Raw genomic sequence first — 21,546 nt, 5'->3', positions numbered from 1 at the left:
GGGTTTGATCATCAACAAGATGAACATACCAGCGATTATGAGGATCAGCAGCAAGATGATCTTTCGCTTTGTCGATTTCTTCTGGTAACCGGTAGCGACCTTCAATTCCTTCTCGGCTTGTTTGACTTCTGTTGCCATGTTCTCAACATTGTAATCGATACGGTCCAACATGCTGCCTTGGTCAATGACCATGGTTTGCAGCTCCTGGAAGATGTTGGACAAGTCGATGATGCCTTGTGCGATGTCTTCGATTTCGCGCTCTCGCTGGGCAATGGTCGAATCATGCAAGCCGGCAGAGCGTTGCTTTTGTTTGGTTTGTAAGAGTGTGGTTTGTGCTGAGCTGCGATCGATCTCGGAGTCCATCAGGGAGGGATCAGTGTAGGGATTCTGAACAGGGGAAGTGGCTCGATCGAGAGGTGAGTTCATGCCGCCGAGTGCGCGTAGTTCTGCAGTAGTCGTTAGTCACAACGACTAGATGTTTTGAAAGTAGGGTACGAGACATACTCTTGAGGTAGGCAGACTGCTTCTTGCGGAACAATGCGCTGCTGTCTCCTACCCTCGTAGCCAGCGAGACTTTGAGGTTCTGTGCCATGGTCTCCTCCCCTCGACTTAGACTTCCGGTTTGCTGCGACTCTTTGACCATATTGTCGATACGGCGAATAGCGCGTTGACAGGTCTGGAAGCCTCTTGTAATCTCCTGGGTCATAGACTCGATCTCGCGCTCTTCCCTCTTTTTGACCTGCTCATCGTCGAAGCCTGGTAGCACGTGCTTCTGGCACAACTGGTCCAACTTTTTGATTTGCTTTGTGATGTTCTCCAACCATTCGGTGACTTGGTCTTGGACGTCGAGCCAGCGCGGAGGTAGACGGTCCATTTCAATCACGGCATCTCCATCGTCGAAAGCACCAGCGGACATGAGTCCTCTGGTTTCTTCAGATTCAGCGGCATTGTCTGCGAAGCCTCCTGCGATTCGAGACTTTTTGGTGGTAGGATGATGCGAATAGGACTGGCGATATGAAATGAAGCTAGGCAGGGAGACATGGTCAGTTTGGAGCAGTAGTGGATTGTTGCTTTGGGATGCAGTACAGGTTGGTTCTATCGCGCCACATGATGCGCGGTTATGAGAAGACTTTGGATCAACATGGAACAAGAGACGGCGGCATGGGAAACTTTGGTGTTGTGTCACTTTCGCATCTGGGTTGGAACTTGTAGATGCTTGGGGACAGGGTCAAGGTGGTTGCTGACGTGGGCAATCAAGCACGGCGGAGGCACAGAGCAGCTCCCGCCCAGCAACTGTGAAACAGGCCGAATCAAGCATTCTGCCTCCTCCTCTCCCGACAACACAACACTCCCGTTTCTTGCATTCTGGTCTAGTCGCATACCCATCCGAAACGCCAGCTTCTCCTCTATCCACCTTTCGATACACTCTCGTCCACAACTCATATCGCAAAAATGGTAGCCTCACCCCTTGTCGCTCAATCAGCCCCGCCATGCTCAGGAGGCGCTTGCTGCTGATGCCCTCTACCGCCATTGCACTTGCTGACACCACCCACAGGCCGACTCGCTGACCGAAGAGCAAGTCTCTGAATTCAAGGAAGCCTTCTCTCTCTTTGTAAGTCTCCGCTGCCTACCTTCCATCCTCCCTGCGCTTTGCGCGTCTAGGCACCCAACTTGTCGCAGCCATACTAACCCTCTCACAGGACAAGGATGGCGATGGTACGTCTCTTCAGCTTCCTATTCACCTCTCTCCAATCCCATCTATCGACACGAGTACCCACCGCACCAGGACAAGCCGTATTAACAAAACCGCACAGGTCAGATCACCACCAAGGAGTTGGGCACCGTCATGCGCTCTCTCGGCCAGAACCCTAGCGAGTCGGAGCTCCAGGACATGATCAACGAGGTGGACGCTGACAACAACGGAACTATCGACTTCCCTGGTTAGTCTCAGCCCCATCCTGAACTGCTCTCGTGCAAACCAGGAAGCTGACGTCTATCCCCCAACAGAGTTCCTGACCATGATGGCCCGCAAGATGAAGGACACGGACTCCGAGGAGGAGATCAGAGAGGCCTTCAAGGTCTTTGACCGCGACAACAACGGTTTTATCTCGGCCGCTGAGCTTCGCCATGTCATGACCTCGATCGGCGAGAAGTTGACTGACGACGAGGTCGATGAGATGATCAGAGAGGCCGACCAGGACGGCGACGGCAGAATCGACTGTAAGTCTACATTGTTATATCGGCCGTGAATGGACTGCGCTGACTTTATCCGCCAGACAACGAGTTCGTCCAACTTATGATGCAGAAGTAGAAGTAGCGCCGGACATCGGTGCATATGGAGAAGAGCACTTTGAGATACAATCATGCGGTTTCCCATGACCGTCACGACCTGAGAGATACCTGAGAGCTTATGCTTATTACTGCTGGACTTGACTTTTGAGCAAGCCCTTTGAATTGAATCTTCATCAATGCCAACCTGGCCTTCTGGTTTCTGAATTCTTGACAGCGTGACAATCGATCTCGTACGGACTGTAGTTATTCTAATTTCAAGCATTTGTTTCAGGTTGACTTTATGTTATGTGTTGACAAGGAGTCAGGGACCAGAAGCCTCCCGCAAATCAAACGTCCCTTGTGCAGGGTGAGGCTGGCCAGAAGCGGCTTCGGCCCTGATTGTGGGGGAGACATGACGGGATGACCTGCCGGGTCAAAGGGAAGTGGAGGTGGTCATTCTACCGAACAGACAAACAGTATCGCATATCAAGTGATAGATAACTTGTTCAAAGAATTGATTGAGTCTACATCGATACCAAACAGGGCGTTCAAACATGGCTGCCACCCGAAGACTTGGTACTTACAACATGTGTCCAACTAGCAGTATGCATCTAGACTAACAATTATACAGTCAAACCCGCTCTCTTGTAAGACCATCAATGTTGCTTGATCATACTCTAGTGATCTATCGCTCACCTTGCGGACAGCATATGCGATCTTCAAGAGAAGTTTCGCTCGGCCATCTACGAGTACGGACGTGTGATCAGCACGACTCAGAAGCTACTCAAGGCTTGCCAGATACTCGACATTCCTGTTTTTGCAACAACTCAACTGCGCGCTAAACTGGGAGAGACATGCAGTGAGCTCGGTCTGGACAGTCCAGGAGGCATACAGACCCATGCCCATGTTGACAAGAGTGCTTTCTCAATGTTTGTGCCTGAGATACGCGACGCTTTCAAGAAGCTCGGTGGTGAGAAAAGAGAGGTCATCATTGTTGGTATCGAGAGCCACATCTGCGTTACACAGACGACACTTGACCTGCTTAGGGAAGGACACAAGGTTTACATTATTGCCGATGCTGTCAGCAGCTGCAACAAGGAGGAAGTCCCAATCGCATTGGCAAGATTGAGAGCTGAGGGCGCAATTGTCACCACTAGCGAGTCGTGGCTCTACGAATGCATGGGCGATGCTTCGGTTCCAGAGTTTAAGCAAATCGCAGGTTTGGTCAAGGAATATAATTCCAAGACAAAGGAGGGTCTCCAGGCTTTGTGCAGAATCTAGAGGTTAATCACAGTAGTTGAATTGATAAGTTTCGGCAAGCGCGCGAGTTACAAGTTCAATGTAGCATCTATTGTGCAGAACGGTGTGATTGCGAACATGATAGGCCCAGGCTGGATAGCAAAATTCGAGTCTTTCGTATTTCGGTGCTCTCGGATGGTGTATTGGCTTCCATTTCTTTGTCTTACACGAGTGCAGCATTTTTGGTAAGAGGCCTCGGTCATTCAGCCTTGCTTCCTAACCCGAGACTGCTGCTAACCGATCAGGAGATGCACGAGAAGACGGCCGAGGCACAAGATAAGTTAACCGAAACAGAGGACACGAATGGCTCGGAACTGATTGCCGTTTGTTGAAAAAAAGAAATCGGGTCAAGGTCACAAATACATGGAAATTCAATGACTGATTTATGCGAGTCGAGTAGGAGAGGAGGCCCAAGCGCCTTCCGATGATGATGTTTCAGGGCCTGTGAATGAACAGAGCGAGAGAAACAAGTGAATAGGTGCATCTTGGTCTTCTAAACAAGCGCAAAGAAGCAGCGTATCAGTCGTTGCAATACCCGGTCGATTGCTGCCAGAAACTGCGCAGTGTAAAGCAGGGGGTTGCATAAGAGACGATCCCGACGTCTTCTCCATCATTCTCTCGTCTAGAAGCACACAAAGCAAAGACAAGGAAACACTTTACCCATCCTGCCTTCCCCATTCACAACGCCCAACTCGGCCGCCACTTCCTGGTTTGCTCCGCCTGTCCATCGACTCTCTGGTGTTCATAGTCGTTTGCTCTTGTTCCTGCATTTCTCAAAACCAGCGCCCGCAGAAGCCCGTGTTTGAAAGAGACAAAGGGAATCCAAGGACATTGGACCGGGTGTGCCACAAGCGCCTCCGTCGACCAGATCGCTCACGCACCTGCAACCCTCTCGAATATTCTCGCATACGTTCTGACCACCTCTCCTGGGCTCAGCTGGTCTGCCGACACATTCGATCCCTGTCTGCTGTCGCCGTGCCAGCAACACCCCCGCGGCATATCGATCAAGTCTTCCGAAGTTCGAGCATGAGGATTACCTGCAAGGCCAACCACGTTGGAACATCTTCATGACGTCTAGTCATACCTCAAACATGGCAGCTGCTTCGTTCGCCCAAAGACGTTCGACAAATTCCCAGCAATCAAATTCCGTACCCTCCACGCCGCATCAACATCCGCGAGACCTTCGGTTCCGTTCGCGATCGCCTTCTCCCAGCAAGACGCTAGGACACAACTCTCCTCACTCAGCAGTCCCCGGGTCTACCGGTACTCCGATCGCAGCGAAACCGACGCAAGAGTTTTGTAGATTCGAGGCCGGCCCTGAGTACAGAACACGACGAATCCCATACCTTGAAGGTGGCGATGTTCCGTTACCGCCGCCGACAGAAGAGCCCAAGGTGGCTCTCGATCCAGAGCAGGATGAAAAATTGAGTGGCGACATGAGAGAGCTCTATGATCGATTATTGCCGACAGAAGAGAGCGAAGAAAGAAGACGGAAACTCGTCCAGAAATTAGAGGATATCTTGAACGGAGAATGGCCCGGCAATGAGATAAGAGTCAATGTGTTTGGATCCTCAGGGAACCTGCTCAGCTCGAACGACTCTGATGGTGCGCATATTCATGCTCGGCTCTGATCGTCATGTGCTGATTGTTGCTCGCAGTTGATGTTTGTGTAACCACACCTTTGAAAGCGCTCGAGTCCATGCACACCTTGGCTGCTGTTCTGCATCGACGTAAGTAGTTCTGGGCAATTTTTTTTTGTCGTCGTACGCTCAAGCTTACCTTTGGCAGATGGCATGCAAAACGTTGTCTGCAGAGCAGGCGCAAAGGTTCCGATTGTCAAGATGTGGGATCCGGAACTGCAACTCGCGTGCGATCTCAACGTCAACAACCCACTGGCTCTCGAGAACACGCGCATGATTAAGACATATGTCCAGATCGACGAGCGAGTACGGCCGCTTGCTAAGATCATCAAGTACTGGACGAAAAGGAGAATATTGAACGATGCTGGTGCGCGCCCCTGCCTTGGCTGGTTAAAGCCTGTACGCTAATTACTTCTCGCAGCCTTTGGAGGCACTATTAGTTCCTACACATGGATATGCATGATTCTCAATTTCTTGCAGACCCGCGACCCGCCTATCCTCCCCTCCCTCCAGAAGATGCCCGGTTCTCGCTCCATCCAAGTCAACGGCCAGCCTTCAGCATTTGCCGATAACCTAGAAGAGCTGCGTGGTTATGGAAAAGGCAATTCTGAAAGCTTGGGTCAGCTCATGTTTCACTTCTTTCGATACTACGGCTATGTCTTCGACTATGGAGAGCATGTGGTCTCAGTGAAGGAAGGGAAGCCGCTTCCACGCAAAGAGAAGGGATGGGACACAAGCAACCACATGGAGAAGGAGTCGCACAATCGCCTTTGCGTCGAGGAGCCATTCAACACGCAACGGAATCTTGGAAATTCTGCTGACCTCTACGCTTTCACGGGCATACACAAGGAGATCCGAAGAGCATTTGATCTGTTGAAGGATGGCTCTGGTCTTGAAGAATGTTGCGCGCAGTTCGAGTGGCCGGTGGTTGAAAAGAACATCTTCCAAAGGCCGACACCTAAGCCTAAACCTATCCTCACACGAAGTGCTTCCCAGTCTGGACGGCCGAACAATGGGAATAACCAAGGACGAGGAAACGGGAATGGCGCAAGGAACAACCGCAATGCGTCTAATCAGCGAAATGGTCGTAGATCTTCGAGTGGAACAGCTTATGGTAACCAAAGGATGCCATACGTTATGAGCCCGCCGGTCGGGATCCCTAACCCTGCAGATTACTTCTCAACCACATCCATATCGACTGATCAGCTGCATAACCAACTCTACAAGCAGTATCGCTTCTTACAAGCCCAGCAGGAAGCTTTGAGGAATCAGCTTCTACAACAACAGCAAACACAGGCCCAGTTGCAACAAGTTCAGGTCCAGGCGCAAGCTCGTGGAATTGATCTAGGTACCTCACCTCGTTCCCGACAATTTGCGAACACTATCCCAAGTCCGCACAATGCAAGGACTTTCGACAATTCGCCTACGACAGCACCACCACTTTTGCCTGGCTACCTATATCACTATCCCGCAAGATATCCTCCGCCCTCACCATTGTCTCAATCAAGAAACACTGAGGACACCATTGTTGGCCCTTCTTCTCCTTCACTCCAGAGCGCAACCCCTACTTTGCGCAGAGGGGTACATCGCGGGTCTATCACGGAAGGCACAACTAACGCCTCGGCTCGTTCACAGTCTCAGCCTGGACGCTCCTACCCCAACCCGTTGACTCTACAAGGTCTTGCTCACCCAGGCTACGATGTGTCTGGCGCTATCGCCACCCCATATATGTTGTCACGATCAGTGCAGCAATTCCCCCAGATGCAGCCAAATGGTTCAGTAAGACAAGCCAATGGCGTCTTCCCTACCGAGACCGCCATGCCTAAGGAATATGTCGGCTACTACGTCGGGCAGTCTCCCCAGCTTATTCCTCAGTTCCAGAGTAGCAACTTGGTACAAGTTCCTCAGCTAAGAGACATTGCTCCGCTACCTGACAGACGCATATCTCCTGAGCTTGGAATGCCTGTTTCTGATGGTATGCGTCATCTGTCCCGTTCGCCTTCACCGTTTGCTGGTGGTCGTCGCCACTCAAGCTCGGCGTCTGCGCACCCAATTGCTGGTTCTCAACCTTTCTCCCCACAGCCACTTCAAACCATGCCGGTCCAACCCAGGCTCAATGATAACCAGGGACCCGTTATCGTGAATGGATCCAACATGGCAAGCGCGAGACAACGACAGCCGTCTATGACGATAGCCTCAACTCCAATGCCTCAGAAGACCAGTGATGCCACTCCCGATTTGGTCCCAACTGAGCAGATCCAACAGATGTCCTTGGATGCGTCCATGTTTCATACCAATGGTAAGCAGCATGACACAGCTGAAGCCGCCCCTAGACATTTCGCCAATCGTACGAATGGGCACACAGCCGAGCCTTCGTTGCCAGCTCATGTAGCCCAAAATGTTCCGACACCTGTCTGGAGACAAAACGCCCCTGACCCTCAAGGAATCTCGAACCATGCTGCATCCGTCTCGCGAGCCCAAGATACAAACCACGCTGCTCCATCCAGCCTTAGCGATGTCACGCAAGCTGCTTCTATTCACGCGATTACAGGACCGCTTCTCTCGCCCGTTGCTGAGATACGTACGCCATCACCCGCCCTTGGTAGAGCAGCCGAGTCCTCCAAACCTGGACCTCACCACAAACTTGCGCAAAACGTTCAGATCGTCAATGGCAAGCACGCAGAAGCGGCCTCAAAGTCTCAGAACGGGAACTCGAACCGCGGCGACGGTGGTAAACATCAAACTCCTTCGAACAACACCAACAATTCTTGGCAGCAAGCTCCAGCAAGAAAGGGACATAAGAAGAGCAAATCCAACACAGCGTCCAAAGGTTCACATGCACCCAAGACTGGCGGTGGAGAGCCCTTGCCTGCCAACGAAGCCGATAGAAAGGGCGGATAAGCGAGCGGCTGGATTGCAGTGGACCTGGATGATTGGATACCCGGCCCAGGTTTCTGCTTGCCATTATCGCTTTGACGTTTTGCTGGAGGCAGATGATGAAAACTATCTGCATGATCGAAAGGAAGCACTGTTTCACATATCTGGATTTTGTTTCATGTTTTGAAAGGCCACAAAAATATGAATATAAGCGACAAAGGGAGAAAGCGCACCATATGGATTGTGCAACAAATCGGAGCAAAAAAAGAGCGGGAAGCACAGGAACACATCTTCATGTTTTTCTTCACACAAAAGATACCATTGAGCGTTTTCCTTGTCTCTCTTCATGTCGATTTTCTCATTTTCTCATTTTCGTTTTCTTTTTTTCAGCAGCAGCCATTCTTCCATTTCGGCATCGCGTGGGCATGGATCAGGGTGCTTAGAAACGAGTTTTTTTTTTGCATGGCGCCTTTGGCAGAGACAAATGCATATGGTATCGAAAAGGGTCTAAAGCACCATCGGGGTTTTCTTCTCTTGCGATGTATAGAACGGCAAACCCGGAAAGAAGGAAGACACACAGATAAAAAGGACAAAAATGATCACAAAAAAAGTTGAAATTATCTATTGTGTACCGTATCTGTGAGAGTGTAGGTTTGAGCGGTCAGAATAGAATTGTCTTTTGCTGTTCATGCTTGACAATGGTCACTTTCTGTCGCGCCTCCCTTTGTCTGTCTCGAGGAATGCAGGGGGCATCTGCATCTCTGTAAATCTCCCGAATCAATTCCTTAAACCAATTGCCTACCATTGTTCATCGAGGTATACCTTATACCATGTAACATGTACTTCAAATCTGCCGCCCGTGAGAGAAAGAACTGTTGACCCCTCATTATGGTAGCAGCAAGAGCAAAAGGCTTTCCAGATGCAACATCATCTCATGGCTGAGAAGTGATAAGAGACTAGCGCTTTGCTGCTTGCTCTCAAACATCGGCGACCCATTTTGACTCTTCGGTGCACATAAGGACCGAGCTGTTAGATAACAAGGTACTCGCAACGAGAACAGAAATAGCCTCGACAGTGATGAAAGAAAGTTATATATGTATAGATGTTTCGTGGCTCATCTACGAGAAGAAAAAAAAAAGAAGAAAAAAATCTAAATCGCTCAGAAACGCCATCCCGATGCTGTGTATGTATGAAAATGCTCAAGTATGGTTTCCCAAAACTCCAATTGTTGCAGATTTTTGTGAAGCACTCATTTGCGGTGCTTGCAGTCTACCTGGACAATCTCTGCTTGGCCCCAGGCGTTCAGGACCATGGCAGAGAGCTGATCGCCATTGACACAGCCACTGTCAAGGCCCTTGCTCCATCTGTGTAGATTCAGGCCACGAGGACTGTCATGGCCATACACGACAACAGATGGTTTCGAATGTTTGATCAATGTTTGTGCTTCCCCATCATCGTCTCTGCTGCTGTGCATGCCATGCCATGATTTCCACCATTCACTGGCTTCTGAAGACTCGGTAGTAAAACCGAACAGCCAAGACATGAACGTTGAGTGAGTGCGTGCAATGCGGTCGTTGTACCATCCCCAGACACGTTCCCATGGGATGCCTCTCTTGCGGTTCTCGCTAGGCACATGGTTGGTTGGTGACATGGATCTCATGTTCATGACAGAAAAGGGATCTTGTCGAAGGAGAGGCACAGACGGGACGAGGCCAGCATGTACGATATTGATATCATCTAAGATCTGGAAAGTCTTCTTTGGCTTCTTCTTACTGAGAGTGTCTGCGACAGAAGTCGTTGGAGCAGGACGCTTTGGTGGAGCAAGTGCAGGAATATGAATGATCAGTGGGAGCGAACGAAGCCACTTGAGATGGCGCGGTTTGAGGTAGTCAAGAAGAGCCTCTCCTTTGAGTCCAGCACCTCTTGACGCAGCCGAGACATCTGTGGAGGACTCGTCATTGCTTTCGGCAGGACTTTCGGCGGTGGTTCGCGCATTGGCAGCCAACAAGACACGGTCTTCGTGATTACCACGCACGGATAGAGCATCAAGAGACATTAGCGTGTCTATGACACCAGGAGAGTCAGGCCCTTTTGCGATGACATCGCCAGTCGCAATAATCTTGTCCATTTCCTTGTTGAATCCGACAACCTTCAACAGTTCAAGAAGTTCGTTCTTGCAGCCGTGTATGTCGCCAATGAAAATTAGACGTCTCTTGCCATCCGGATCGGATGCACCACCGGGCACATATTTGTGTGGTATTTGTTGTAATTGTGTAATGCCACTGAACGGATCGGGAACCTGATGACCAAAGGATTCGGGATTGTCGAGACCTTCTTCTATAGCCTGTCGTTCTCGCCATGCCGGAAGGAGGAGGCCATTGAACAGGAAGTAAAGAGCGAGGAAGGCGACTGCGATCAAGAACATTGCGCGGCGGACTTTGCGGTTTGCGCAGAAAGCATGACAGAGGTTGATGAACGAGGCGTCTGAGTCGAGATCGCAACAATGGGTAAGTTCACGGTCGTCGTCGTCTTCGTCCGAGTCCGAGTAGTAATGCGATCTTTCTGAGCGTTTCTCCTCTTGGCGGTGCCAGTTATTCACAACGCGATCAATAAGGGGTGGGTTATTAGGATGCCATTGGGAAGAATGGTACGAGTAGCGGGCGGAAGGATGGGCTGTCGAAGTCATGACCGCGTCATGTGAGGAAACATGAAGTCTAAATGTCGCAAAGCAATATCACAAGCAACGGCGTTGAAATACAAAGCGGGTCGTAGGAGAAAGGAGGGTTGATGAAAGCCTCCTCAGGGCTGCAATGAGCAGGGCTAAGATCGATCACGACCAATTTATTCTTTGGCTCATCAAGCAGACGAAAGGAGGATTGCCTGCCAAGCCGCGCGGCATCTCTGGGCGACGTGCTCTGTCGGGTGGCTCAGAGTGACAACAGGGAACAGAGCGGAACTCTGATTCCATAGAGTAACCACATCAAGAGGCATTGTCATGCCGGCAACTCTATCCAGCAGGAAAAGACGGCATATGAAGTAGGCTGGGACAAGTGCAGTCAGCAGAATACACCATCATCCTCAAGTTAGGAAAGTGTCTATTGCGAGTCATTGAGATGATCGCTTTCTGTGAATGAGCGCTGTTTCCAGCAATTGTGGTTGATGCTACACGTGTGACGAGGTCCTTCGTGCTTACCTTCGAAGCCGAATCATAGACACTTCCAGACTTTCAATTTCATGAATAACACAACCATCTTTCCCTGCCAACCACCACCACATCATTCATCGAGCACCTGTATCGCTTGATTATTCATCCATATCCTATACACGCTCTCTCCTCTATCTACCAGACCCTATAAACTATGGCCTCTACAACTCTCAACCCTCTCTCGTCACCCATCGGGGTCTTATCTTCGTGCCTGGCAACTGAAGCATCGACAATCCTTCTCACTCTCCTGAACGAAGAGCTAGACGCTGGCAAATAGGAGGCAAGCGTTGTAACTCCAGGCCTCTACTCTTCGACGGGATCCGGAATTAAATTGTTCACACTTGGCAAAAGTTCCTGGTGGCGACCAGAGCTCTCCGTTAAAGACATTCAAGGCAATGCCGTCTTTCGTCTAAAATTTCACAAAGGTATCGGCGACTTGGGAAAAGGATGCAAGTGGCAGATTCACGTGCCTGATGGTACTGGCTACAGACTCATTGGCTCTTCCGACTCTTCATCGAGCAAATCATGGAGTACAGGAATTGACTTGAGTGTCGAAAATCTGGCTGGGGACGGAAGGCTGGTCAACATACACATACATCAACCAAGGATCGATCTGGACCAGTATCATGTTACTGTGAATGGTGTCCTTGTTGCAAGAGCCACGAGGTTCAAAGTTGGACCTCAGTCCAAATTTTCGAGCTGGCAGATGGAGATTGCCAAAGGATTCGACCTGGCTTTGGTATGTTGTGTCCTTCTTCGGATCAAGACAAACAAAGACTGGTATCACACGAACATCATGTTAACCCTCCGACAGGCTTTCGTCATAGGCAGGATACTGGCCTGGCATCCGCTGACCAGGAGCTGGGTCAAGGAAGAGATCAAACAAACATATGATTATAAGAATGCGGTAATCGAATATGGATCCCGATTAGCAGACAGAGAGCTGATGTGAGCTAGAGAAGTGTGGGAGCATCGACTTATTTGCTGTTGACGTAAAGATACATTACCGCTTGACACTGGAGGTGTACTTAGGAAGAGCAGATGAAACAGTGTCTCTCCGCATGTACTATTCCGTCTTCGTGTGTATCGTGTGCCTAAGAACGTACGTAGCGGACCTCTACACAGCGCCCCAGTTAATCGCAATCCTGTTATGACTATCGATCAGTGGGCTGAAGTCTATCAAACATAGAGCAAAAGTGATTGTAGCAAAGTAATGTCGTCTATTCATGAACATTTATGGTAATCTAGACTCTATCAAAATGTCTAGTGGTATCTCGGGGAATTAAAAACATGAAACGGTATGTTTAGAGCTTGGCCTCCTTCTGGAACTGCTCGCTGAAGGGGTAGTCGGTGTAACCCTTCTCGCTCTTGGCGGCGTAGAAGGTGTCACGGTCGTAGTCGGCAAGAGGGATGTTCTCCTTGATGCGGTAGACAAGGTCAGGAGTGGAGATGAAGTATCTGCCAAAGACGACCATAATATCCTTGTCTGCGTATTCCTCATCGGCAGCGCGACGGGCGCTGTCAGCACGGAAACCACCAGCAATGAGGATGGGAGAGGTGTTGCCCCAAGCATCAACGGCAAAGTTGATCTTCTCGGTCGACTCAACATCAGCATTGCCCTGGATTCTAGACTCGACCAAGTGGAGGTAGGCGAGCTTGTGCTCCTTGAGGCCGTTGATGAGGTAGGTGAAAGTAGGGATAGGATCGTCCATCTTCATGCTCTGGAAAGGAGACCATGGAGACAATCTGATACCAGTCTTGTCGGCACCAACGGCATTAACAACAGCCTTAGTGACTTCAAGAGCGAAGCGAGTACGGTTCTCGATGCTGCCGCCCCACTTGTCGGTACGCTTGTTGCAGACATCCTGAGTGAACTGATCGATCAGGTAGCCGTTTGCACCGTGAATCTCAACTCCGTCGAATCCTGCACCCTCAACAGCGTTCTTGGCAGCGTTGGCGTAATCCTTGATGAAGATCTGAATCTCCTCCTCAGTAAGAGGACGGGGCTTAGGCGAGTTGTCGCTCATAGGAATGTCAGAGGAAGAGCAGAAATCGTAGCCATCCTTCTTGAGAACGCTAGGGTCAGCAGCACGGCCAAGAGCCCACAGCTGCATGTAGATAACACCACCCTTGGCGTGGACAGCATCGACAATCTCCTTCCAGGCCTTGATCTGGGCATCGGTGTAGATTCCAGGAACGTTGTTGTAGCCACCAGCGCGAGCGGAGATGGGAGTTGCCTCAGTGATCAAAAGAGTTCCAGGAACGCAAGCACGCTGAGAGTAGTACTCCTTGACGAAGGGAAGTTGAACGTGGTCATCATCGGCGCGGAAACGAGTCAAAGGAGCCATAGCCAGACGGTTTGACAACTTGGCCTTGCCGATTTGAAGAGGTTGGAAAAGCTTGCCAGCCATTTTGTATGTGTTGATAAGCCGAAAGGAAAAAAGTGATGTTCGCTGGAAATGCTGCAATTGAGGTGTAGACACGAGGAGACTTGATGTATGTTTTACGCGGCACCTACTTATATTCATAATTATTCTAGTCAGGCACTTCACTGCTTTATTAAGCAGGCTATAGAAGTTGGGAGAAAACGGTGAGGCGATGGTTTTGCCGGAGGGCCGGGGCGTGCACGATCGCTTACCAATCTGTCCTTTGTTTCAACGCAGTGAAATGAGTGATGGTTAGGGTGCAGTGCCAATTGCGCAATCGGAGTGCTGATATGGCGACTAAGCATGCTTGGAAATCTGAGAGCTCCTGCTGATGCTTGGTGAGCAGCAAATTCCGACTTGAATCCAAAATCTGGTCATCTCTGACCATATCGCCTAACCAAAAGGGAAGGTCGTAAACAGCTACGTCATTCGAGATTCGCCGTTGCGGCTAAAGTTTCATGTACTACGGCATACCTCGCACCGATGCCGGTCACCGTTACCGGGCAGACTACACCATAGACAAGATACGGACAAGACAGAGTACGGCATGGACAAGCTACGGGAGTCTCGAATTGTTGCCGCTGCCTTGAACACCGTACAAGGTCTGATCTTCCTTCGACACCGTAACCGAGAAGTTTTAGTCACTGTTGGGCTGTTCGGTCTACGCCTTGCAACGAAGACAGTCCTGCTCGTAGCTGTTTTGGATAGAGACAAGGATTCCACTGTTGTGCAGAAGACAAGAACAGCTGGATGTTGACCCAATGGCAGGTTTTTCATGAAGCTCTGCTATTCCAATGTTGCGTCCATATCTATATCTCTTTTTCATCTATGCAACAGCATATGAAACTCTGCTTGTTCCCTTGCTCCTGCTGATCTTCCTGACTGTTGTCTTGCCACAAGCCGCTGTGCTGTCGACATGAGTGCCACCACAAGGATAAGTATCTGCTCCAACAATCTTGACAACTCTGAATTTCTCGCCTGCTGCAACATTGGGGTTGTCGGTGATAAGTCTTTCAAGACCATTCTTTTTGAAATCCTCCTCGTCCCACCATTCAATCTCCACCGGCATGTCACTATCGATATATTCGTCAACCTTTTTCTGAATTGCATCTTTCCACTTGCCCTCAATTGACCCTTGGAACTCGCAAGATGCAGCGTCAGGGAAGTGCGATGCCTTCAGTTCATCGAATCCTTCGATCTCCTTCTCAAGTAGTTTTCTAGTTGCAGCTCCGAGTACGTGTCCTGCTGTGTGTAGCCTTGAGTAGAGCAGGCGCTTCTCAGTATCAATCTCCTGAGTGACGGTTTCTCCTTCAGCAAATGCGCTGTTTCCAGACTCGAAACGTCCAAAATGCAGAACTTGTCCATTGGAAACAGCATCCATGCGAACAGCGCTGACATTGAAAATGCTGTTCGATGTCTTCATGATGCCTACGTCGGAGGGCTGACCACCACCTTGAGGGTGGAAGATTGTTTGCTCAGTGACAACCACATGGTCGTCATCGGTGATTTGCTTGAACAGAGATTGATTGGCCTCTTCTAGTGAAGTCGCTGAACGTATTGATCGGACTGCTGTTGCAAGAGAGTACAACTTTGCATTGTGCTGGAACGCAAGATATGTTCTTGTGGAAGCAGCCTGTGGCCATGATTAGCATGAACTGATTTCTTCCAATTGAGGTAATTATGGTGCAGGAATCATGCGTTTATCATAAGCACTCTCATTAATCACTTTATCCTTTTAAGAACACATTGTCGCCTTGATATTGCGTTTCTTATGGTGATCGAATGTCGGCTGGGAATTGGTCATTGAGAGATAAAAAGCTCAACTTACCATGGTTTCGACAAACTCAAATCAGAATACTTCCTACCCTCTCCAATGTCAAGAAAAAAATAACAGAAAAGGAAAGAATCACTCAATCGAAGAGAGATAATGATGCCACGCCCTGTCGTTGACGGTTCGGCAAATCTTGCCGCCAAAGTGCCGACCAGAAGGTTTCCATGGCTCTCTGCCTTCGATTTGCGACTTCATACTCTGCATCAACGACCATCCAAGAAGCTTAAATATATCACTGCAGAACTCCTCATGTATATTGCTGTGCCAGAGATTCTTAGCACTGGCCGATATCGACATTTTCGTGTTGCGAGCCCATGAAAACCTTCTGGTCCGCACAGGCACAAACATTCTACAACTCTCTCAATCAGCAGATGTTGTTCGAACATACTTTCCAACAATGACATGCTCTGGAGAAACAAGCAGCTCTTGCACCCAATCTAAGTAACACAATGTACCAATTCTCTGAACAGCAACCTTGGAAGCTTCAGACTCTGAGGTGGAACCTCGTCCCCCACATGGCAGCAGACCAATGTTGCAACAGATATCATCACGAAATATTGAACAGATAAGGCTCCTTGCCTGCTAGAGCTGATCACCCTTATGAATTTGGAACTCCACAGAACTCTGAGCTCAGCATACACCTTGAAGCTTGATTGGGTCCCCACAACAACCATTGTTATCAATATGGTGAGGCTGTATGAGGCTCATCTGATACCCACAACAAACCTTGTGTGTGTACACCTGAGAGGGTTTAGCAGACGGGGTGGGGTGTCACCTAGTTCAAAAAGTCGCTGATTCCCAGCATTGTTGTACAAACCATCCTTCTCATTTACTGAACAACCATGCCGTTTTGGGGTCGCAAGAACAAATCGTACGACGTTATCATCGTCTTGTACGACACCATCAGGGAGAACGAATACGGAGTAAGCCACTACGAAACCGAGCTTTACAAAAATCCGACTGCCTTGTCATTGTCTCCCAATTCCAAATGGCGAGATGTGGAGACCGAGGTTTGGAAACGTATCACTGGGGTCTATCGTTCCATTGGCTATGTTGAAAAAGACGACTACAGTGTCAATATGTCGATGAGCTACAACCTCCGTGACAGCCAAAAGAGACGAGCAGTTTCCTACCATGCAAACGATCGAGCCTTCTTCGGTCTACTTGGACGAAACAGTCTTACCGACCTGGAACTGCGCATCAATGTCACTTATTCGTCCAAGCCACTCCGCGAACACCTCGAAGAGGTCAAGGCTCGCAAAGAACTCGAGGAGTCTAGCAGAGACTCGCAGGAGTCAGTCGAAGATCTCGAGGTGGAGAAGTCGGAGACAACCGTGTCTGTCAATGAGGTCAAAACCCGTTCCTGCACCAACAAGTGATATGCTAGCCAGCTCTGCTGCTGTCACCCGTGGACCAAAAGCCTTTGAAGAAATTCTTAATGTGAGCTTGCTCTAACATACCATGTGGACCGAGCAATACTGATCTTCATCTGAAGCTTACCGGATCTGATGTGTGCTCCTTCAAAATGGCGACGAGCGCAACCGACAACTCGATACTGCCATCACTTTACTATGAACCTAGCTTTGCCAACCAGAATGTACGCTCCGTAGCTCCTCAGAAAATATCAGACTTTCTTTCCCTTCAAAAGTTCCCAATACTTTCTCGAACCCTTCATCAGTGACCTTTTCTCCGCGTGTCGTTGCACCGAACCCAAACAGCTAAACCCGTCAGAACACTCTTTTCACCTGTTCCATACCAATGTTTCGTCTCCTGAGTTTTCGAGACCATATTTCCAGCCTTGAGGCTCCTCGGCGTGAACCCTTTATCACAGAGACGATGGAGGTTTTGATGGTGTTTACACCATAGTTGTTGAGGAGAAGTGGTGCAAGCATACTTAGATATACGTTTTCCATTAACTGTAGCTCCGTCTTTGTTGACATTTGATCCTTGTGGTAAGGGTGAGATGAGCTTTGACTTCGACATGTTTGAGGTTTGGGTTTTGCGTGATGAGAAATGGATACTTGGTCGATTTGCCTGGAAAGAAGTCATTCATGTTTTTATGGTCACCATATCCCAACTTGTTTTTCGGTAGAAGGCAGAGGATGGATATTAAATGACCAATTGCAGCTAGGAGACTGTAACTTGATAAACAACCCTTTCCCTACTCCTTCTCATACTCACAAGATCTATCTACACTCTTATCTAACACTCCACAGCAACCCTCCAATCCCAATGTTAACAATCAAATGCCACGCAACAGCCCAAGCCATAGCGTAAAGATACTTTGGACTAAACACCGTCCAAATAAACAAATGCGTCCTCAGAACAGTACATGCCACCATCACAGCCACCAAGCTCGCAGAGATGAAGACAGACATAATACTGATATGTTCATGCCAGATGTCTGTGTCATTTTTCTCTTGCTTGGATGTGGGGGCAGATACGTTTGTAGCTTGTTGACGCAAAAGTTCTCGTTCCTCGTGGATCCATTTTTTGTTGCCTAGGGTTCGTTGTCTTTCGGCTGCTTTTTCGAGACGATCGAGGGCTGCTTCTTCTTGTTCGATGGAAGGTAGGGTAAAGAGTACAGCCGCGCAAGTGCTCCAGTATATCGGACCTGCCCAATTTGACGCGAAGAGAAGGACACCAACAGCAACGACATTGTAGCCGCTTACACCATTGTACGCATTGCTGAGATCAATACTAGAAATAGCGTTGGAGTTTCCGAGTGCAAAGAAAGAAGTATGCGCCATAAGAAGGATAGTAATCGTGGTAGAAAGCACCGGCAGAGGTTTGGTGTATGTATGAGAATTGGTGGCGATGGGTACGGTTGGTCGCGAGAGTAGATGGAAGAGAATTTGAGCCTGCAAGTCAAAGAACATGAAGAGTGGGATGTTTTGAGCGCGTGTTTGAGTAATGAGGAAGAGCGTAAGAAGATCGTGAAGGCGAGATGTAAGACGAGATTCTGTGAACCCGCTGGCACCTCTCTTTACTGCTTCATCGTCGCGTCCGTATCCTAGGACGACCATAACGAGAACAACAAGAGTGGCAATAGCCATTCCTACAAAAGCGGTCCTGGCTTGGGTGACAAGATCCAGCTCTGAAGTCCACTCTCTGATAGTTTCGGCGAGGCTACCAACCAGTTCTGGCGCATCGGCTTGAGTGAAGTTGAGCTTGAAGACAAACGAAGGCAAGACCAGGGAGATGGCAGAAATGGTTGCGAACTCAGGAGCCAGGATGTCAGCAAAAGTACGTCGTCCAATGCGGAAGGCTAGTTGAATGTAAGCCGTGATGATCAGCGTCCATAGGATGATGTGGTGGTTAGGGAAGAACGTGTGAGCGACGTCGGGTTCGCCAGCATGTTTTTGACCAGTCTGGTTCCAGCGTGTTGATAGACGATGAAGCGCGAGGAGGACAAAAGCGGAGAAGACCACCGATGTCTGAAGTCCAATGACTTTGGTTCTGAGGAAGGATGTGTCAGCTGACGTTTTGCTGATCGTAAGGATCGTACATACTTTGCGGCATAGAGATAGGCCATCCAAGCCGCTGTAGCCCAGTACCAGAAGTGTTGCTCTTCTTCGACGTAACTAGTGGCAAACATCAGAACGCCGTAGAGGATGGTGATCGAAGTGAAGCCCAGACCAGCAGATGTTGGTGGCCAGACATGCTGTTTTGAGAAGATAGCCAAAACAAGAGAGACGGCTGCAATAGCAGCACCAGCGATCAAGCGATCGACGTTATAGCTACTTGCTGTAGTACTTAAGACGTCCTGGGCATCTTTGAGGAACTGAAAAGGCGTCAGCACAAGTCATATGATATACACACCCGCTGTACTTGCCTCATTCAAATGCGCGACAGAAGCCACAAGCTCTCCTGGTTGCATACTACGAGACAGGGCGTCTCTGACCAAGATCCAGCGACACTTGAGTCTTTGCTCATCTTCAAAATCTTGACAGTCCATTTGGACAGAGCCTTGAACTTTCGGATCGTACTTCCAGGCGTCAGAGTCACCGAATTTAGCCTTGATGATGCTCAGCATCTGTAAGGCATTCCTGTAGAGCAACTCGGCTGCGATGTTCAAGCCTGCACTGCTGACCTTGGCGTTCCAGAAGCCAAGCATCTCGGGCAGGATGATTCCAAGGTTATTGCGAGGGATAGGAATGCCCAAAAGAGCGGAAAGCGTAGGCACGACATCGTTCTGAGCAACCTTGCGGTAGAACTCGAACTCGGTTCCTTCTTTGGGATCAGTGGGAGCGGAATAGGCTGACTTGTCCAGATCCATGAACTTTGGTGAAATGAAGACGAGAGCGGGCTCGGTCTCACCAGGGGCAGAACCTCCGTGGTTTCCACCAGAGTTCATGCCGTGGTCGCCAGCCACAACGAGCAAGGTATCATCGAGGTGGGTGTTGAGTTCCATGGCCTCGTATATCTTCTTGACAATGCCATCCATCTCTTTCTGTTTTGGCAGCATGTTGAGACTCAGGGGCCCGGCCTTGTGACCGATGTGATCCAGCCCGAGATAATGCATAATCATGACATCCCAGTCAGGTTGCTCCAGTTCTCTTGGGACATGCCGGGTAACGTTGTTGTCGACCTCTGTGAAATCTGAGACGAAGAAAGAGCTGGTGCCATCGTGTCGGGCGAAGAAGTTGGGGAACAGCTTTAACCAGGTGTCGTCTCCGTAGAAGATGAGGTTCCCACTGTTGAGATTGGCTTTTGCTTGAGCCAGCCATGTATCTTGAGTGGCCAGAGAAGAAGTGGTGTCGCTTTCGGCAAAGTTGAGAATGACGTCGAGGAACGAAGGTACCGAGCCAGTGGTTAGTGCCTTGACTCTGGGCATGGTGATGGTGGGCGGAGTGGCATGTGCGGTAAAAGGCAGCGCGGCGCCAGAGCGGATGAGTTCTTGGGTAAAGGTGAAGCCTGATCCATGGCCATAGACGAAATCACTGGCTGACCATCAGCGACCTGCTCTTGACTGTGTAGGCGTAGGGGAACGTACACACCTCCTCAATGCGTCGACGGTCATGAAGATAACCTTGTCAAAGATTCGCTGCGGCCGGTCATTGCCCTTAAGCAAACCAAGTCCCAGCTCTTCATTCTCGACTTCCTCAAAAGTGGCCAGACCAGACAGGAAGGGTTTATAGGGAAAGAAGCCCGTTGCGAAAACGAGTACCGCAATGGGTATCAAGATATTCGAGAGGGCGAGCGCAATGCGCTTAGCCGTCTTCATTGTTGTCGTTGTCCTTGAGTTCAATGTTATAATCGGCCACCCATATCTTCGTGTTGTTAGTCTATTGCGCCTGCAAATTCGTCGCAATTGATGCTAATAAAATTGTTAAATGTTGTCCCCTTTCCACCTTTCTTGTCCAGCTGGTGACGCGCTTCTCGGCCCGTCTTGTGGGGAAAGCTCCATCTTCCTTTGCCCTCACCCTGACCTTGATAACCACCACTTCTTGTCATTCTTCCACACTGGCGCATGTTTACAGCTTAGACCATTGACCTTAATAGATATAGTCAACACACGCTGGTCGCATGATAGATGCATTGACAGTGAGATCAAAATATCGAATCGCACCAATGTCAGAAACTCGAATGCAGCTCAATGGGTAACCGCAGAGCCGCAATGAACAGGGATATCGATATGGTAAATAAGCCAGACTCGCTTGACGCAAGCAGTCTCCTGATACACTTCGTCCAATAGCGCAATGCACAATAAATCCTACCCCAGCGACAAAAGTGATAGGGTCGTATTCGCCTCTGCTGTCAGCAAAATGCGGCATGATTCAGCTGTCGAACTGCAAGCCAGAGCAAGCAGCCAGAAATTCTCCGAACTGCTATTCTTGGTTGGGATCTCATCCATGCAGGCAAGTGCATGATACACTTGCCATGGCAGTCGTACTGATTGGTTGCGGACAATATCTGCGAAAGCGATGAGATGTGGGGCTCAGTCGCTTGATCCTTTTCACATCGATATCATCCTGACTGCTCTTGATGCCAACG

The 21,546-nt window shown here is 49.5% G+C and overlaps 8 protein-coding genes across 8 annotated transcripts; 4 read left to right on the top strand and 4 right to left on the bottom strand.

Moving 5' to 3' along the window:
- Positions 1 to 590: 590 nt before the first annotated feature.
- M437DRAFT_72189 (EF-hand protein) lies at positions 591 to 2,311 on the top strand (the record flags this gene model as incomplete). The annotated part of the gene is made up of 5 exons (XM_041025809.1): positions 591 to 593; positions 1,556 to 1,612; positions 1,820 to 1,940; positions 2,008 to 2,220; positions 2,277 to 2,311. The coding sequence occupies 5 exons, from the start codon at positions 591 to 593 to the stop codon at positions 2,309 to 2,311; spliced, it is 429 nt and encodes a 142-aa protein (XP_040883660.1).
- A 514-nt stretch (positions 2,312 to 2,825) lies between these two features.
- Positions 2,826 to 3,552, top strand: M437DRAFT_81118 (Isochorismatase hydrolase; the record flags this gene model as incomplete). The annotated part of the gene is made up of 3 exons (XM_041027492.1): positions 2,826 to 2,847; positions 2,903 to 2,918; positions 2,979 to 3,552. The coding sequence occupies 3 exons, from the start codon at positions 2,826 to 2,828 to the stop codon at positions 3,550 to 3,552; spliced, it is 612 nt and encodes a 203-aa protein (XP_040883659.1).
- A 1,109-nt stretch (positions 3,553 to 4,661) lies between these two features.
- M437DRAFT_39908 (Nucleotidyltransferase) lies at positions 4,662 to 6,242 on the top strand (the record flags this gene model as incomplete). Its single annotated transcript, XM_041020096.1, has 4 exons — positions 4,662 to 5,175; positions 5,229 to 5,300; positions 5,359 to 5,577; positions 5,632 to 6,242. Coding segments are annotated over 4 exons (1,416 nt in total), but the record flags the coding sequence as incomplete, so codon positions are not given.
- A 3,094-nt stretch (positions 6,243 to 9,336) lies between these two features.
- On the bottom strand, positions 9,337 to 10,512 carry M437DRAFT_39711 (Metallo-dependent phosphatase; the record flags this gene model as incomplete). The annotated part of the gene is made up of 1 exon (XM_041020062.1): positions 9,337 to 10,512. One exon carries the CDS (start codon positions 10,510 to 10,512, stop codon positions 9,337 to 9,339), a length of 1,176 nt encoding a protein of 391 aa, XP_040883657.1.
- A 2,084-nt stretch (positions 10,513 to 12,596) lies between these two features.
- Positions 12,597 to 13,703, bottom strand: M437DRAFT_62821 (NADH:flavin oxidoreductase/NADH oxidase family protein; the record flags this gene model as incomplete). Its single annotated transcript, XM_041024155.1, has 1 exon — positions 12,597 to 13,703. The coding sequence occupies one exon, from the start codon at positions 13,701 to 13,703 to the stop codon at positions 12,597 to 12,599; it is 1,107 nt and encodes a 368-aa protein (XP_040883656.1).
- Positions 13,704 to 14,544: 841 nt separating this feature from the next.
- Positions 14,545 to 16,223, bottom strand: M437DRAFT_81114 (ThrRS/AlaRS common domain-containing protein; the record flags this gene model as incomplete). Its single annotated transcript, XM_041027491.1, has 2 exons — positions 14,545 to 15,351; positions 16,218 to 16,223. 2 exons carry the CDS (start codon positions 16,221 to 16,223, stop codon positions 14,545 to 14,547), a joined length of 813 nt encoding a protein of 270 aa, XP_040883655.1.
- A 168-nt stretch (positions 16,224 to 16,391) lies between these two features.
- M437DRAFT_62819 (uncharacterized protein) lies at positions 16,392 to 16,928 on the top strand (the record flags this gene model as incomplete). Its single annotated transcript, XM_041024154.1, has 1 exon — positions 16,392 to 16,928. The coding sequence occupies one exon, from the start codon at positions 16,392 to 16,394 to the stop codon at positions 16,926 to 16,928; it is 537 nt and encodes a 178-aa protein (XP_040883654.1).
- Positions 16,929 to 17,747: 819 nt separating this feature from the next.
- On the bottom strand, positions 17,748 to 20,776 carry M437DRAFT_72183 (alkaline phosphatase-like protein; the record flags this gene model as incomplete). Its single annotated transcript, XM_041025808.1, has 4 exons — positions 17,748 to 19,008; positions 19,062 to 19,333; positions 19,385 to 20,492; positions 20,550 to 20,776. The coding sequence occupies 4 exons, from the start codon at positions 20,774 to 20,776 to the stop codon at positions 17,748 to 17,750; spliced, it is 2,868 nt and encodes a 955-aa protein (XP_040883653.1).
- Positions 20,777 to 21,546: the final 770 nt, after the last annotated feature.

The sequence above is a fragment of the Aureobasidium melanogenum genome, assembly GCF_000721775.1.
Source record: "Aureobasidium melanogenum CBS 110374 unplaced genomic scaffold scaffold_2, whole genome shotgun sequence".
In the NCBI taxonomy this organism is placed as follows: Eukaryota; Fungi; Ascomycota; class Dothideomycetes; order Dothideales; family Saccotheciaceae; genus Aureobasidium; species Aureobasidium melanogenum.
Note: the sequence above shows the minus strand (reverse complement) of the source record. Positions and strands in the feature narration are given on the sequence as shown.